The sequence below is a fragment of the Marmota marmota genome, unplaced genomic scaffold (assembly GCF_001458135.2).
Source record: "Marmota marmota marmota unplaced genomic scaffold, marMar, whole genome shotgun sequence".
NCBI classification, from domain to species: Eukaryota; Metazoa; Chordata; class Mammalia; order Rodentia; family Sciuridae; genus Marmota; species Marmota marmota.
Genome location: NW_025999869.1, coordinates 12,463,724 through 12,482,170, shown reverse-complemented (window position 1 = coordinate 12,482,170; position 18,447 = coordinate 12,463,724). Strand labels below are relative to the sequence as shown.

Below are 18,447 nucleotides of genomic sequence, written 5' to 3'. Positions count from 1 at the left end.
TATTGAAAGCACATATGAATGCTTATTGAAAGCAAATGAAAGAGAATACAAAAAGAAAAAGTAAAAGGAGACAAGACTTCAATAGATCAGCGATTCTTTACTAAGCAGCAGAGGGGCACATTTTCAAGAGGGCAAATGGTGACTAGCTACAACAAGGGTCTGAGTTTTATAGGGTTTGGGAGGGCCAGGTCATGGTAGGGGTTGGTCAGCTATTTTGTGGGGCTTACTTCCAACTGGTACAGGGATTTGGGCAGATAAGGGAGACTTGCATCAGGTCAGACTCCTGAGCTCCTTTTTTCTCTGAGGTTTTTGTTAGATCTCCATTTCCTTTAGTTTTTTCTAAAAAATTTGGTGAAGACAAGTGTTTTCAAGGTCTAAAACCAAAGATCAGAAACTACAAAATAAAAAATTAACATGCTAATGCACACAAATATAAAGTTTGGGGACTATAAAACACATGACTTACAAAGTTCTTGAACAAGGTGATTTTTCTGTTATATATGGCACAAGGCCTTATATCCTTATTATTAAGTCCTAACATGTCAATAAGAAAAAAGGAAACAAAATCAGTGAGTGATATGAAAAGGCAATTCAGAGTGAAGAATTAAAAATGGCCTTTAAACACAAAATTGAGTTTCAGTTAGCTTAATTATTGCAGGAAATAACCAATTTCAGCTATTAGAGTAGCAAAGATGAAAAAAAAACACACCATACATTCAGAGAGAAAAACCTAAGACTGGGGAAGTGAGGGTGTGTAAACTGAATGCATATATGGCAATGTGAATAAAAGCTAGCACATTTTTAAGGAAACAATTCTGTCGTAAGTATCAAGATGTAAGAGGTACATGTTCTGGGGGCCAGTCAACCAATTACCAAGAATTTGCCAAGGGAAATAATTTTACAATCAAATATGCACATACAGAGTGTTCAATATAGTTTAGTTCAAAATAGCAAAATTTCTCCAAATGATCATAATATCCATCAATAGAAGACTGATTTAGTAAATATAGCATAGGCATATGATGAATTTTTATGTAACAATTAAAAAATTGGAGATAGCATCAAAATAATTTCACAAAATAGTAAATGCAAAAAATATATTTTAGAACATGACATGTGATATCATTCTGTTTTATTTCATGTGTAGATATGTGATATCCAATGAAGCCTGAAGGTAATCATTTCTGAACAACGATATTATTATACTACATTAGGGCTGAGGCCGAAGCTCAGTTGCAGAGTACTTGCCTAGCATGTATGAGTCTTTGGGTTTGATCCTTGGCACCATATAAAAATAAATAAATAAAATAAAGCCAACTGTCCATCTACAACTATCAAAAACTTTAAAAAAAATATTTTGCATTACTTATTATATTTACTATTTTTTACAATGGACAGGAATAAATAATAAAATCAATACAGAATTATGAAGAAATTTATGACAGATCAACCTGCTTTACAAATCCAACGTATCACTTGGAAGTTACTTTGCATCTTTCATTTAAATGTCTTTATTACCCAATATAGAAACTATTGTCCAGAATTTAAGAAATTTGTCCCCTGTCTTAAATGTCATTAGAAACAAATATGAGACAAAGCCAGAACTTTCAGAACTCCTGCTTTTGATCTACTGATATTTTCAGAATAAATACAGAAATAAACTATTAAAAATGCAATGTCATTTTGGTATTGTTTCCTCTCTAGAGAAACATAGGACTTAGTAATTTGTTTTAAATGCTGGCCATATACACACAATATTTCACATGTATGCTATATCTAGCATAATTTTATTTATTTTTGTCAGCCCATTTGAATATGTGATAAACTAGAAAAAAGAAAAAGAAAGTAGAAACATTTTGTTTGAGCAACATACTCTTATCACATTTGAACACAAGCTTATTCAGACTGAAGTCTTTTGAACTGATCTTGAAACACATCACAATTACTATTTTATACAAATGCTAATCATCAGTTGACTGAGTATTCTGAGAGAGGTACTGACTCATTAAAATAGCAAGTAGGACATGGAGGGTTGATATTTTCTTAGCTCTGAAAGCCTCTTGTAAAATTTAGTCAAAATCTAATTTTGCTCTTAATTCTCAGGATTAGCATCCACTTCTTTCAGGACAGATTTCTGTTTTGAGCAAGAATTGAATTCATGCCACAAAAATGAAAGATGATTTACAAAAATGAAGAAAATATGAATCATAACCTTCAATTTACCCACAAATTCTTGTGATGCTGAAACAGGTATTAGTTAAATTGATACATAAATGACATGAACCATCTTCTTTTGCAAGACTACAAGACTCTATTCTATACACTCAATTAGTCTGATTTTTCTGGGTTTCTCAAAAATCATCAGAGAAGCTGGAATGTGGACTATTGACCATCATTCTGGAATATTGAGTTGGTGGCCCATCTACTCCATTTTTTTTTTTCAAATTCTCTTTCCTTAACTTTAGAACACAAAAATAATGACATAAGGGAAATCAGGCTCCAATCTGATTCCACCACTTTCTAGATGCTGCAAAGGGGACTGTCTTTTCTTGGTTATAGTTCATTCTATCTTCCAGGAAATCTTTTAACCCTCAGCCTACCCACCTGTAAAATGTGACAATAGTTCTTATTTCACTGAGTTTTTTAAATGATGTGAGAAGTAACTTTAAAATAGCATTTAATTTCACAGTATTTCTTAAGAAATGGTGAGTTTCAGTAATTAGGAATCATGATCAGTGACAAGTCAGTTATGTGTCTGAGTTATAATACAATTTTTCAAATCCTGTATTTCACTGAGTCTTACAAAATAAAATGTTTGTATATAAACTATGAAATGCTTAAAAACCCAGAGCAACAACACATGTATTTCAATATATATATTTTATTCCATATCATGTAAATTCAAAAGGTCAAGGACTAGGGATGTAGCTCTGTGATACGGTGTGTGAATACCATGTGCAATGCCCTGGGTTCAATCCCCAGCACGAAAAAAGAAAAACAATTCTCTGATTATGTACACATTCTTATAGTACATATCCTTGTTGCATAACTTTAATATTCTTGCACACCAAACAAAACTCAGCTATGATGTACAAAAAAGGCCTTTTATTTCTCAATTAAGACACTCAAGCCACAGATATTCATCCTTTCAACTCTCTCCACCTCCCTCTCTTGGTCTCATGCTGCTCTCTGTAAAGTCCAACAGCACAGGCAGAGGCTGCTCTTACCTCCAGGGCACAGTGCGCTAACATGATAACGGAATGGGAAACCCAGAGCTCAGAGATTGTTGCTACTTTCTTAAATGAGAATATGATCAATGAAGAGGTATTTTTGTCCAAATCTGAGAATTTTAAAAGCAGGACATAATTACAACATTTACCACTTTGACTAAAGAACCCAATAGAGGAAGAAAGTTGCATAAAACAACAAATTTCTACCTAACTGGATTACCTAGGATGATAATCTGAGCCAGTGGTAAACAAGCAAGGTAAGCTAAGTTTAAAACATGGTTCTCAAAACTGACTCATAAAATCAATAGGAAGAGTTGTATGGTCTCTTAGAAAACATGTCAGTTAAGATATTAAAATGAGAGTTGATCTTTCCAAATAACCAGACAGTAATACATTGGCCAGAAAATATTTCTCTGTAGTGTTCAAAAGAAACCAGCACAATGATTTTATTAGATTTCTTACAAAACAGAACTTGGCCTCTCAAACCTGAGGTCTAAGAAAAGGCACCGGAAAACATCAGAAGGAAATAAAGTAACTTTTTGCTTTTCTTGTGGTCTCAAATTCTATATGAATCTTTCATCTGTAAGTTTGGCAAGAATTTAAAATATTATGACTTTTAAAATAAAGGTGTCATTCTCTAGTGGATTCTATTTTAAAAATGGTTTGCCATATAGGCACACCAATGGGATTCAAGTAAACATTTAGGAGCATTCTTCCAACAAATGAGCTAGACTCAAATTTAGATAGCCCAGCACATCAATCCCACCAGTGTGGGAAGTGCAGAAGCTTAACCACACTTGAAAGAGAAATGATGTACACAGCCCATCAGAGAACCCTGCAAGAGATCTTCCTCCAACGTAGCAACTCAAATGCTCACTTGGCCAAAGAAACAGAAGTATACATTTTCAAAATAGATATCCAAGCTTTTTGTAGGTGAAGAAAAAGAGAATAGAGCACTAATATTTCATTTTTTGAACTGTGGCAGATTCCATGACAAGTACAAAGAAACGGTGATTAGATTTTACACCCTAATAATTGGCATCTGTTCATTCATATCTAAAATTCTTTATCATGTCAGCTTTTTATTTATGGTATTTGTTTCAAATGTTCCATAAATTGTTTCATTCAAGTTTCAAACTAAAAAATATTCCTTGAAAAATCAATGGGCCAATGAAGTCAGCACCCTTACAAAAAAAAAAAAATAAGTTTGAAAGATGACTTCTGCAATTTGCTTAAAATCTAACAATCTGATATAGTCCTTTGCCAACCTACTTAACCTGTAGTCCCAAGAATCAGGAAAATTAGTTCCAACCTTAAAAAAAAACACTTCCTCTTGAAAGAGATGCACAGCACTCTTTCTGTGTTGATGCTTTAGGGATTGCAACATAGAAGAAAATGTGACTATACTTATAGAAAACATCAATCACTTTTAAATTATCTCAGTTTAAATCCTACTACGCAATACTTCCCATTAGTAGAATTATGTGCAAATTGAAACAGCCTTGAATTTGCTATTATTCATGAGATTAATATTTATTTTCATGGGAAGTGAAAAAATTTAGATAAGTGTCAAAGTGACTATGAGATAAAAATATCATAACTTGTTTACTTTTACTAAATCTTCTTTAAATTTCCATTTTGCTGGATAATACATCACATGATGTACGTAGGGAAACAGATACATATACACGTAGTGAACAGGTCAGCCAGAAGTTTAAGTCTCAGCAACTACCAGCCTGCGACCCTGAGTAAGTTAATTACTCAAAACTTAAATTCCTCCTCTGTAAAATGAGCACAGTTAGATTCCTTCAACTATAAAGCTATTGTGAAGTTTAATTTAGTTAAAACATAATATGCATCTCGACCTGGACACTGAACCCATGGTAAGTGCGCAATAATGATTAGTTCTTACTAGAGACCTACATGGATAGATGTCTCCAAGGTCAAAATTATGAATTAATTTTCACAATTTGGTCCAAAAATTACAAACTTATATGTGACAAACTTTAGGTTCATAAGCATTCAAATATATGTGTACATATATGCATGTATATATGTGTTTGTACACCCACATATATAAATGTGTGCATGCATATACACAAGTCATCCGTATGTGTTCATATACATGAACACATACAGATGACTTACAAAAAGAGGAGCCTATTCAGGAAACTGTTACATAATACTAAAAGATAAACATTAGAAGTATTTTTTCAAGTGATATCCACGAAACCTTCATTGTAAAATGGAATAAAGATGGAATAAATTACATAAACTTATGGAAATATAATTACAATAGATATGAAGTAATGGGTATTTCATACTAATAATTTTAAGAGACGCATAATTATGAAACAGATTTATCTCTCTGAAGTGCTTGGGCCAAAATAACAAGATTTACATAGAAATAACATCATTTTAATTAAATGTAAAAATAAACTAGCAGAGTGAAAAATTGACTTTTAGAGACTATCATTTAATTAAAACTGTTGCTGTAGTTTGGGTCTGGAATGTGTCCCAAAGGCCCCTGTGTACAGTACAGGTCCCCAGCTCCTGGCACTACTGGGAGCGGGCGGAACACTTAAGAGGTGGGGCCCAGGGAGAGGAAGTTAAGCCCTTGGGGGATACTTTGAGAGGAACATTGGAACCAGGCTCCTTTTTCTTCCCCTCTCTATTTGCTTCCAGGCTGCCAACAGGTGAACAGGATTTGTCTGCCACATACTCCAGACACACTGTGCTGCCACAGGCCAAAGTAACAAGGCCAAGTGACCAGGGACTGAAACCTCTGAAACCACGAGCCAAAACAAATCTTTTGTCTCTTTAAGTTGATTATCTCAGGTATTTTTTTTCCCTACATAAATGGATATCTGACAGAATCGTGGAGAAATCTGTGGGTAAACACTTTTCAAATTTTTTACTTAATGATCTTGCACCAATGAAAAAGTGAAATATCGATCTTGGAGGCATCAACGTCAAGGTGCTCCGTCAGTCAGGCCTTAACATTTAAGCATACCTTCAAGCTCTATGACAAAGCAGCTGCAAGTAATGACAGAAAGGGATGCAGTGGCATTTTACTCACATAAAGTATGTGATACTACCACTACTACTAACCAAGCAATCATCCATCTTTGAAACAAGGAAGGATTATACAAATCATACAGCAATGTGTCTACTAAAATGCCAATATGTTCTGATGTTTTTCAGGCATTTTCAAGTAACTCATGTTGCTATTATCTATTTATTCACAGTACCAAAAAAAAAACATGCTGCGTTGTTCATCCCTCCTCTTATTAGATAGACTTAATTCAGTTTTTCTAAAAATAGCATGTGTGTCAATAAAATTAGTGAAGATATTCTAAATGGCAGTTTTTAAAGGAAAATACTTTTTCGCTTTCCCAGTCTTACGTTAAGCAAGTTTCTTCTGCTTTCTCCTTTGTTTCTTGTGAAAATGCTTAAGACTCGTGTCATAGCTGTACCTAAGAAATCTTAATGTCTGCTCTGCAGAGCTCTCAGGTAGTATGCAATTAAACTTCCCCCTATATATGCACCCCAGCATGCCTATCTACTTACTATATTCCTGTGGAATTTAGAAATTAGATGACCTTTCTAGTGCTTAGCTTCCAGATTTGTAAGAGGCAATGTTGATTCCTAGTTCGTATGATTTCTTTGTGTTACATGAGATAGTCATACACACCCTAGAGTTTTGTCTCTCAGTAACCCCATTATTGCTAACATGCAATGACATTTTTCACATTGTCCATGTCCCACTTTCTTCTCCAACAGGACAATTCTATTTACTCTCCATCTATTCAAATTGTCCTGTTCCTTCTTTTTTAGTTCAAGCTCTCCCTCTTCCATGAAATCTTCCTCTACAAATCCCAGCCACTCAGTACAACTGGGTCTTTATCATTGCAAAAATCCTTACTACAACCAGAGACCCCAGCTGTTATCTAGTTCTGTTATCCGTGATGATATTCACTTCTACTTCACTTAAACTAGTGTTCTGAACATAACACCCTCCCTGATGATAGTACCTCCACCAGAGTCATCTAGAGAGCTTTAAACATGAAGAACCCTGAAACTACCTCAGACCTGCTGAATCAGGTTCTGAGCATAGATTCAGAAAATGTGAATATCAACACCAGAATGATAATTTCCTTGTGCAAAAAAGTTTAAGAGTAACTGTAAAAAATTTAATTTTCGATGTTTTATTTCTAGTTCTAGACTTAAGGAATATGCCACATTCCTGTCCCACCTCTGAAACATTCTTGTCTCCAATTTTCCCTCACTTTCCCTTAGGCAATTATGATAAATTCTTCTAGATTCTAGAGAGAGGTTTAATTCTGGTGTTAAACCTGTCTCAAAACCTTCTACAATACAGCCTAATTGGCACAGTGCCAGATTAATTAGGACTTTAGACACATTTTCTGGTAGCCTATGATAGTCCTTCAATGACTCCTCCAACAAACTCGGTCCATATTTGCTGAGCATCTAGTAATTATCAGGCATGAGCTCAGCTCTGGGGATGCAGAGAAACCGGGCTCAAAATCTCTAGATCTTCCTCTATGGCTTACTCACATATCGCTTTTTTAAGAAACATGTGGATTCACTCTAAAACTTGATTAATTTAATTGTTCCTATTGTGTTAGGAGAGAACTTATTTCATCTTCAATTGCTTGAAGAATTACTCCTAAGTTAAGGCCTATTGGCAAGACAATGGGCAGTAGGTGCCAAATTACAGAGCAAGGAAATGAGACTTGGCAGTAGAGATGCCAATAGAATGTGGCAAAACAGAGCACCAGAGCAAGTCAATGGCTCAACACATCCCCCATATTCTTCCATATAAATTGTGACAGCATAGTGTAAACTCATGTATCTCCTTACTTAATAAAACACATAGTTTGCCAATAAAATGCATGATTGGAAGTACCATAAATCTTGTGTTTCTATCTTTAAAAAACTCTTACCCTTCTAATTCCTTCTTCCTCTTTTAATGGCCTGCTTCAAAGTTTTGTTTATGTCATTTGAAAACAGTGTGATTTTGGAAAATCTGAGTAATATCAGGATAGAAGCTGAGTAAAGATTAGCTGTGTCAAAGTAATAGGTCAAGGTAATAAATAACATTGACAAATACATACTTAAACCTCCATGCTTTTTTAAATTCAGTTCTCTATTTTGAATTTGACTTCCATATTATCATTCATGGTGCACAAGTAAAAGGAAATAATATGTTACTTCATTTTCAAATAGTCTACCAGTAGAATTATGGCTAACAAACTACAAAATGGATTTAATAGATTCCCATTTTGAAAAAAATATGGGCCGTTGGCAAAGAAATTGCCAATATGCTCCTATGTGGGCACATATGTGTAAAACCAAAGACTGGAAAAATACACACCCCTTGACATGGGTGATAGAAATGTTGTGTACTTTTTAGAAATAACACTGTAAAGATAACCGTGATCTATTAAGTTAAAATATACAGTATAACATCTCATCAACAAGATAACTAAGTGAAATGTGCAAAATATGAATACTAAACAAGAACTAGGATGTAACACAGGCAAAATAAAACAGGTAAAATGAAAAGATGAGGATATGGATGCTGGTTAGTATTTTTAAATTGTTGTTTCCACAATATCCCACTAACCATAAGTGAAAGTGTCGACTGCGCTCAAGAGCCCTCCCTCCTTTCCTCCACTTGCTAGGTAGCACACCGTGACTCTTCACACCATGCTTCTTCAAGGGGACAGTGTTGCTCCCCAGGGCATGCTTGGCAATTTCTAGAGACATTTTTTTGGCTTTCGAAATTTCCAGGGTGCCACTGGCATCAAGGAAGTAGAGGCCAGGGACACTGTGAAAGGTCATGAAGTGCCAACAGCACCAAGGTTAGAAACCTGGTATGGAACAGCTGCAAAACAAGCCCATGTCCCTCCTCAAAGTAAGCCCTCCTCCCCCACCAAAGAACACTTTCTCCAACTTATGCTCATGTGGAAATTTCCAGGAATATTTCATCATTTGGGGGGAAAAGAGCTAAAACACACAGATGCACTTTTAAAATATGAAATCCAAGATACTTCCCTTACCTGCTTTCTCGGACAGACTAAGCCCATAGTCAGCTCCTCATTTTCATGCCTCAGTCAAGCAAAGGCATTGTTCAGTAGCATAAAGTAACAGTAAGGGTTTGTCCCAAGCATTAGCCAAGAGAAACAGTTTGAGAAACTATCAAATGTATAGATGTTTAAAATTGATGAAATATGAGGTCAGGCAAGAGGTGAAAATAACCACCTTTAAGAGAACTATTTTGGAGGACAACTAATCAAAATGCACAACTTATTCATTCTCAACAAACAAACAAAAAGTGAAGCTGAAAGTGTTATCTTAAGAAAAAAAAAAGAAAGAAAGAAAGAAAAAGAAAACCAGGCGCAGTTGTGCATGCCTGTAATCCCAGCAGCTTGGAAGGCTGAGGCAGGAGGATCACTGGTTCAAAGCCAGCCTCAGCAAAAAGCAAGGTGCTAAGCAATTCAGTAAGACCTTGTCTCTAAATAAAAATACAAAAACTAAAACTGGGCTAATGTGGCTAAATGTGGCTCAGTGGTTGAGTGTCTCCAAGTTCAATCCCTGTTACCCACCCCCCCAAAAAAAAGAGTATGGTCTTTCTATACTACACCCACCCAAAGCTTAAAACCATAAAGTTCTTGAGAATGAATCAAGCAACATTTCCTTGCAGTTATATATCATAAATTATTAACCTGGATGGTTACCTGACAGAATTTGCTGAAACACTAGAATTATTATTAGACAGCTAACAAATGTCACACATTTGCAATGAAAGAATTGAGGACAAGAGCAACACCTCCAACTCCTTGAGATTCTACCTTTACTCCTTGGGAATTATGCTAAGTAGATGTAATATAAAATATGTTTCCCAAGGACAGGGACTGTGTCTTATATTTAACCCATACTAAATAAAACACCTACTTGAAACAATCACTGTAATAAAATCAAAACATTTTCAAGATAAAGATGGAGAGGAGCAACAGAAGCATCTCGTGAAGGATTAGTTCTATTTGATCCACTCACTGTCTCCAAAACAAGAATAAAAATAGCTGTGAAGAAACAGGGTCAGCATGGAATGGAAATGATCAAAGAAGAAAGCCTTGCTGCATTTAAAAGCAGCATGTACCACACGCTAAGAACTGGGGATGGGAAAATGATCACCTGCTACCTGTGTGACCTTGAATAAGCCACTTAACCTTTCTGGGCCTCAAGTTCCCCTTTTGATTGTAAGGAATCTCAGTTTCTATAGGAGGTCTGATTTAGATGATGAACATTAATACAATATCTGTGTAAGTTAGGGACTCAATAAACACTAGGTAATATTATTATATTAATGTGATACCAATGCTGCTGCTGATAATGATGATGAAGATTGCTGAGCACTGTACACACAGAGGAGGAGGAAGAAGAGGAGGAGAAGGAGGAGGAGGAGGAGAAGGAGGAGGAGGAGAGGAGGAGAAAGGGAAGGAGAAAAAGCAGTCATGAAAAGAGCTTGCCCAAATAGAGTAGGAGTTTCAAAGAACAGCTCGTATAGAATTAGAGTCTCCTGGTAGCCACTGAGTTCACACACCCTTCATCAGGGTCATGGTCATGCTTCCTGATACACCTCACTCACCTCTTCCTCATAGCAGCTGATTTTAATCCCTGAATCTCAGTAGAAAGTGTCTCCTGTCACTGAGAACTTGAAGGTCTTCAGGCAAGAAGGCCTTCAGCCTCCTTCTGCTCCTCCACCCACCTCCCCTCTTCATCCTCAACCTGCTTCCTTCTAAACAGTATTTCCCTCCAACTTACAGGATTCCTTTTCATCTGTTTCCTTCTCCCCAATTCCCTTAAGATCCAAACTTTCCAAAAGTGTATTCTCCATCCACCAAACCTCCTCTGATGGCACTGTACCAATGTGTCCTCTTAGAACATCTGGGAGACAAGTCTCCCAACTAATTACAACCGATTCTCGTGGCATCTGACACAGCTGTCCATTTGCTGCTCTTTTACATGCTCTTGTTGCTTTATCATGAGGAGGACTTTATTCTACCTTTCCGCCTGCTCCTGATCTGTGTATTAATCTCTTTTGTAGGCTCCTTTATGACTTCCTATCACTGAAAATTACAGTGCTCATAAGACCTCACTTTGGGTTGTCTGCCCAGTTTCTTCTCTGTGCCCATTCAGTTATAAGTGCTGTCTCTCTTTCACCATCGCAATCCCCCTAGCTACGGAATCACCTACTGGTTAACTCCACTTGGGGGTTCCTTGTGCAAGGAAAATTCAGCACTTTCCAAGCTGAACTCACTGTCTACACACATATTTCATCCTCCCAGCATCCACTGCTCTCCCCATCCTTCCTGTAGTGACAAATGAAACCACTGAAAGTGGGATTTACCAAAATCCACTTCTACTCTGGAAATACACTAATTCCACCTCTGCTCATTTTTACCCCTTTCTTAGTTTGTCAATACTTCCCAGGTTTCTGCAGCAGGTGTCCATCTCATCTCCCAACCTTAAGTCTCACTCCAGATGAGCCCACCTGCCACCCTTCACATCACCTCTTAGAGGTGTGAATCTGCTCATGTCATTCTCTTAAGGACACCCCTTCATGGGTCCCTACTGCCTTTGGGAAAAAAAGTTGTACTACTGGGAAGACACAAAATCGGCCACTCCGTGTGGCTTTGACACCAGTTTTCTCACCCCTTTACTCCACTTAAACCTATTTTCAAATCCCTAATACCATTTATTTTTCCTGTGTCACATGCATTTTTCCCTCTGCTTGGAACATTTGTCCACAGATCTCTAACCCTTTTTTCCTCAAGCTAATTTCTATGCAGTGCATCAGTATTCTATATGCCTACTATGTTCTGTAGATTTTCTCTTCAAAGCACTTGTGATCCTATGCTGATATTTTAAATGGTGAATGTCTCAAAGCTGAGTGCAATGATTCTCTGCTCTATTTATCCACATAGATAGTACAGTGTGTGGTGACCAACCATGAATTCCTGCTAAGAAAGTGAATTCCTCATTCATTATTTGTGGCATTCACCCACTGGAGGAGACAGTGCCTTGTCTAGAAATAAATTATAAACATGACAGAATAAGATAGAACAATTATCTAAAATATAAGGCAAGTTGAGATACCAAGCATGAAATGACTGGAGAAATGAACAAGGAACAAAGGAACTGATAGGAGAGAGACCACTGTGCACGCACTTGTGTACCTTCTGGGCAGAAAAGGTTTAGAGAAAAGATCAGAATTAAGCTAGGCAGAAGCACAGTAAGCACCTGATGTGGAATTTAAGATTAGAGAACACCTAGATGTTAAGTTTCATGAGGTCAAGGGATAGCCTGGTCTTGTTCACTACTCTGTCCCTGAGGTCTTACACATGCTGGGCTCATAGTGGCAGCTAAATAAGTATTGGTTGAATGGAATTTTAAATTGTGCAGCTGGTGATGCAAGAACATCTGTTTTTTTAAAAAAAAGCGATACTTTTCTCCATTTGCCATTCCATAAAAAGGTAATTTGTGTATGTGTTTACTAGAACTCTTTCCTCAAAAGTGAAATATTGCTTCACTCGTTGGTTGGCAAATGTGTTGCTTCAAGATGGAGAAGAATCTGCTTTAAATGAAGAGAAAGCTATTTCGGTCCATAATCCTCAGAGCCAAATTTGAATCTTAAAATGCACTTTTCATCAAAGAATCTTAACAAAAAGATTCCTGCCAATTTAACCAAAACATCTAAAAATATTTCATTCCAAAGCCAAGCTTCCTGCTCAGGAGCATTCTAATTGAAATCTCATTCCTCCAAAGATCTTTCATGGGGTGACAGTCATCTGAGTCTCATGGCTTAGATACAATTGCCACCTTCCTTAGAACTCTCAACTCTAAGCCATTTAGGAGTTCTGCATTTTCCTAATGCTTTTATAAATCCCCAAGTTTTCCTGAAACTTCTCTATACACAGTAGAGTTGCTATTACAAACCAAGCAGGAGACACATGTAACTCTGAGTTGGAAGTGAACTGAACATGCTCCTTCTCGTTCCAAAGATGAGCAAACTAAGACCTAAAGAGGTAGATTATCAATGCAAAGACATGTAGGACAGCAGCAGGAGTGCTAGAGACTTTGTCTCTTGAGTACTAGGATGGTATTAATTTCTGTTCATAGAACACCAATACATTCACATATATCTTTTATTAATTTTGGTGGTCACCTGAGATGGGTAAAATGGGACTATTACTTTCCCTTAACAAGAAGGAAACTGAGATTACTCAGGCTGTGACTATCCTCAGTATGACTAAGCACCAGCAGTACAACTACCATCCAAGACTCCTGATTCAGTTCAGGGTCTTTTCATCATTGTCACTTATAAGAAGCAGCACATTGACATGGATGGACATTTTTTCTTCAACACAAATGAGTCAACAGCAATTTAAAATGGTCTAGTGCCAGCATTCTTCAAAGAAAGATGTGCTAGAATAAGAAAGTTACAATTACCAGAGGCTGCAGTCCAAAAAGGATAATGAGGGAGAGATATGCATATTAATCAACTGAAATTTAACTTAAATAATTAATGGAACTAACCAAAAGATCCTAACCCTTTTAGAAATGTGTTCAAAGGACAGTATACTACAAACATCATCTTAAGCACTAGTGATGGAATTACTCATCTGTTGCTTTGAAGCAAGCAACCACATTTAAAAATAAAGTAGCAGCAACAGATATAACAAAAAAATTTCTTTGGAGGATTAATTTTAGATTCTTTGGGTTGCTAGCTAAAATGATGCTCATTTTTCAACAAGCTACAATGTAGTTGAACATATCCACCAGTGTTAGCATTAGGCTAAGAAAGGAATCTGGCTACAAACTTTTTTAAAAAATATTTTTTTTAGTTGTTGATGGATCTTTATTTTATTCATTTATTTATATGTGGTGCTGAGAATTGAACCCAGTGCCTCACACATGTAGGGCAAGTGCTCCACCACTGAGCCACAACCCCAGCCTTGGCTTCAAACTTTTAACACTGGGTTCTAATCAGTAATGCTGCAATGCTGTCCCATTTACAACTTGACATTTATTTTTGTACTTTCAACATCCCATGATTTTCAGCCACAGTAAATAGCTTTAAATGATGACACCTCTCCTTAGCTGGATCTATATTTTGACTTGCGGGTCTTGGCATGGAGTCCACCTGAGATATCTCTCCAAAATGTTTCATAAAGGGAAAAAAATGAATACAACTTAAGAAAGGAAAAGAAAACAAAAACTCTACCACTCAAACAACTTTCTATGGAACTCACTTAAGTGCTTAGTTAACCTATTGCAATAAACTCTAGTCATCTCATGATTGTCTCTTTGGATTCTAGATTCTTCCTACTATTTTCCCACAAAACACCATTTTAGTAATCCTCTAAGGAAGCAAGCATTAAAATATAATTTGAGAGCAGGAAAACGGCATAAATTAAAAAAAAAACATACAAAAGTGTCTAATCCAACCACATGTAGGACACACAGAATCACACATGACTTTATATATAACTTTGTTTTCAGCAACACAATCTAGAATCAAGTACCTGGAACTTAGGAGATACCCACATTGGGACCATTTCCTATTTTTATGTTGAAACTCAGAATATAAACTGATGAAAAATCTTGATTCCCACCAAAGTGATTATCTGTATAGCTGAGAAATTCACTTAACAAATACTGTCTGTCCACACAGGGAATCTCATAATGTGTGGTTCTGCACATCCAATACTGTCTTTGGTCAGCATTGACATCTATATCATAAAAACTTTCCCAATAATTAGAACACAAAAAGATTCATGCCACTACAACATTGCTGAAATGGTTGAACATTCCCTTAAGTTTTCATAAGATTCTTCAGAACCTTGACATAATCCCACACACACTATCACTTATTTGGGGGCAATGGATAAGGGTTGTACTGGTTATTTCAGGTTCCTGTTTAAATTCAGGGAATATGGAAACGTGTGTGATGTTGAGAGCCTGTTCAAAACTTAGCAGTTTGGTACATTGACCATCTTGAGTTAATAAATAAGAGTCCTAATTCTCAGTTCCTGATGGCTGGCCAAGAAGTGTCTGCATAAAATCTTACACACTGCACCCACTTTCTTTAGTTATCCATCCACCTTCTGGACAGAAGGATGCACAATATTCTTAAATGTACTGTGTGCCCTGTCAAAAGTAACTCTGGAGATTTACATCAAAGTGTGGCCCTTCTGGATGGGCTTTTCCAAAGGAAAAAACTTTAAATTAGAAAAGTTACCAGAGAAATGCCCCACCTCAGTGGAGGAATCTGGGACACTTGTCTGTCATGCATGTCTGCAGTGCTCCAACATGGGCAGCAGGGGGCGCTCCTGCATGAAGCAAACCCCCCCACAAGTGCTTCCCGTTTGGGGAACACAGAGGCTTTTTCTCTTAGCCCCAAGTCCAGGAAGGTAACCACTAAAGAAGCTATCAATAAATCATACAAGCTTAGGGCACAAGATGAATAACACTCCAGAAGTGACCAGAGATGACACGTGGAACTTAGCCAGCCTTTTAGGAACTGAGTGATAATTTTTACTTTTGTTTTCATGAACTAAAAGGGTTAAAGCCTGTGGCAAGCCATGGGGAATGGGGAATGGGGTTGTCATTAACTATAAATAGGCGATTTCCAAAAGCAACAAGTGGGCCTCAGTATCCAAGATTTTTTTGTTTAGCCTCTTTGTACCATAATCTAGTTTGTAGGTTATACTCTCTGTCATATAATTTTTCTGTTAAATGATAATAAAAACTACCTCTTTCCTTTTCTCTTAAGCTAACCCCATCCAAAAACAAAAAACAAAAAAACACTCATGAACTGAATTTTCTATGGAGCCTTAAGAAAGGTCACATCTGCAGGGGTCTCCAGCATGTGGTTGCCTTTCAGGAACAAACATGTGATCCACTTTTCTCATTCTACACCAAGACCCAAGTGTCAGAATCAGGTTGAAAAGAAAAATATTAGGGACCAAAATGAGCCAGCTCTGTAACCTCAAACACAGTGAATTTCAAGGCAAAATGTCATGCCCTTTCCTCCTCCTCACACATATATCCCCACATATCCCACCGTCAATGGCCAGCTCCCTCCTTAACCCTATTCCTAATCAAAGGTCTGCAGAGACATAGCCATAAACCTCCATACTCACCATATTGACTTCAGAAACCATGTCAATGCTGGCAATGTCAATGTTCATTCCCACAGCCACAGGGGGACCTGCAAACCAACATGGTCAGCCATGTGATTTCTGAGAACTTATTCATTCTTAACAAGAGTTGTCTTTAGGCATGGGACACCCTGCCTCAAACCCCTCTCCACTGCTAATCCTCAAATGCTTCACTTCCCTGCTGCTTTGCAAAAACAGTGGTAGACACCCACTCCTCTAGGAACTGCTCCACTGAATATGCACACACACACATGTGCTGGTGGTTGAGGGATTCCAGCTCTGTCTACATGTGCAGATGTCTCAGCTTGTGAATGCACACAACTTAGAGAAGCTTAAGAATCATTCTAGAGGAGAGGATTTTTATATATTGCATCTAAACCCCCTCCTCCTCATTCTTTCCCACACCCCCTAAGTGTGTATGTTTTAACTCTGTGAATGCCAGAAAAGTCTAAAGCAAAATTAAATGAGTATATCACTATATTCAGGACTGCAGGGACAGATGTCATTTTCTACCTACCCCAGCTGCCCCCCTACCCTCTTACCCTACAGCCCCTCCCCTTCTCCCTCAGGCTGCTGAAGCTTGGAGGAGTGGATGATATTCAGATGAGCCACTTTAAACCGTGGCCAAAGGAACTATTCCAAAGTAGGCGGGCACAGGGGGTTAATGCCACCTCTCAACCAATTGCCTGCACATCTTGTTCTCAAAAAATGTTCACGATGGCCTTCTGCAAGACAGATTCTCTGGGCACACCATTAACCAAACTTAACAGGCTTGTCTCTCACGGAAGCAAAGACAGTAAAGCAAAGGATTTGTAACAGTGAAGGCAAAGGAAAGCAAGTCACCAAATCTGAGTCCACACTAAGAGGGTCTCTGAAAGACCTCTCAAGTGTTGGATAGTAACACATCAGCATAAGTTTGGATCCCTTTTTCAATATGGGAAAACAGAGATTCATTCAGTGTGCCACATGTACCCTCAACTAAGGGGGAGGAAGAGAGTGCACACAAAGCTCAAAAGGCAGCTTCAGCTGTAGCTGGGCTGTTTCTTATTTGCAAGGCAACCCCATTACCTCCAAAATCTGGTCTCAGACGAATGTCATAGCCTTTCAGCAGTCTATCCACCGTCTCTTTAACCAGCGACATATTACTAGGGTCATTGACACTAAAGAAAGAAATGACAATAAACAGGCATCAATGAGGAAGCAAGCACATCGTCTCCAGCATCCTTCTCACAGAGGTATGCAGACAGAATTCCGCCAAGTAAGAAAGGAAAAAAGACACTTACCTCTGCGCACAGACAGCGGCGATTATTAAGGGGAATGACCAAATCCCAAAGTAGCCCCTTTTCCGGACTCTCCACATCCCTTTAGTTTTTGATGGGATTGAGGGTTTCAGTGAAGAGAGGAGATCCAACTTAGTCTGCCCAGTGCAGTAATTCTAATGTGAGGCGCATGCGCACGGCGTACCAAAACATCAAAGGGGCAGCAGCGGCTGCCGCGGACGGAGCAGATTTCCTTGTTTTTAAAAAAAAAAATTAAAGGGGAAAAAGGAAAAGCATATACATGTATAATATATACATACTTGAATTATATAGAAAGTCACCCCACAGGATCATTCCAGAGTAAAATCTTTGTTGATCTTTCGTTAAAACAAAAACAACTACAGCGTCTGGTAAGTTTCAGTAGTTGCAGGAGGCAGTTTTGCACCTCGCGGGTTGTGGGTTTTCGGTGTGTGCCTGCGTGTGCCTGTGTGTGTGTGTGTGTGTGTGTCCTCTTAAATATGCAAAACCAGATTAAGAATTTAGAGGAGAGCAGGTGTCGGGTGCGAATGGAAAATGGGTGCCCGGAAGCCCACTTCGGGTCTGAGCAGGCTGACAGGGACCAGGAGTTTGAACTTTATTTCCCTGGGTGAATAGCATCCCCTGCCTGGGGCAAGACTAGGGTGGGGGTGGGGACGTTCAGTGGGG

General features: G+C 37.8%; 1 protein-coding gene across 2 annotated transcripts in view; it reads right to left on the bottom strand.

Moving 5' to 3' along the window:
- Positions 1 to 18,363, bottom strand: part of Gabrb2 (gamma-aminobutyric acid type A receptor subunit beta2) — a 234,267-nt gene extending 215,904 nt beyond the window's left edge. Inside the window, exons 1-3 of one of the 2 annotated variants that reach the window (XM_015492645.2) lie at positions 17,767 to 18,363; positions 17,552 to 17,643; positions 16,466 to 16,533 (exon numbers count right to left, since the gene is read on the bottom strand). In XM_015492645.2, the coding sequence (XP_015348131.1) occupies positions 16,466 to 16,533; positions 17,552 to 17,643; positions 17,767 to 17,843 (237 nt within the window). In that variant the 5' untranslated portion in view covers positions 17,844 to 18,363. The remainder of the gene's footprint in view (positions 1 to 16,465; positions 16,534 to 17,551; positions 17,644 to 17,766) is intronic. The other variant, XM_015492646.2, reaches the window with a different exon arrangement.
- Between the last annotated feature and the right edge of the window lie 84 nt (positions 18,364 to 18,447).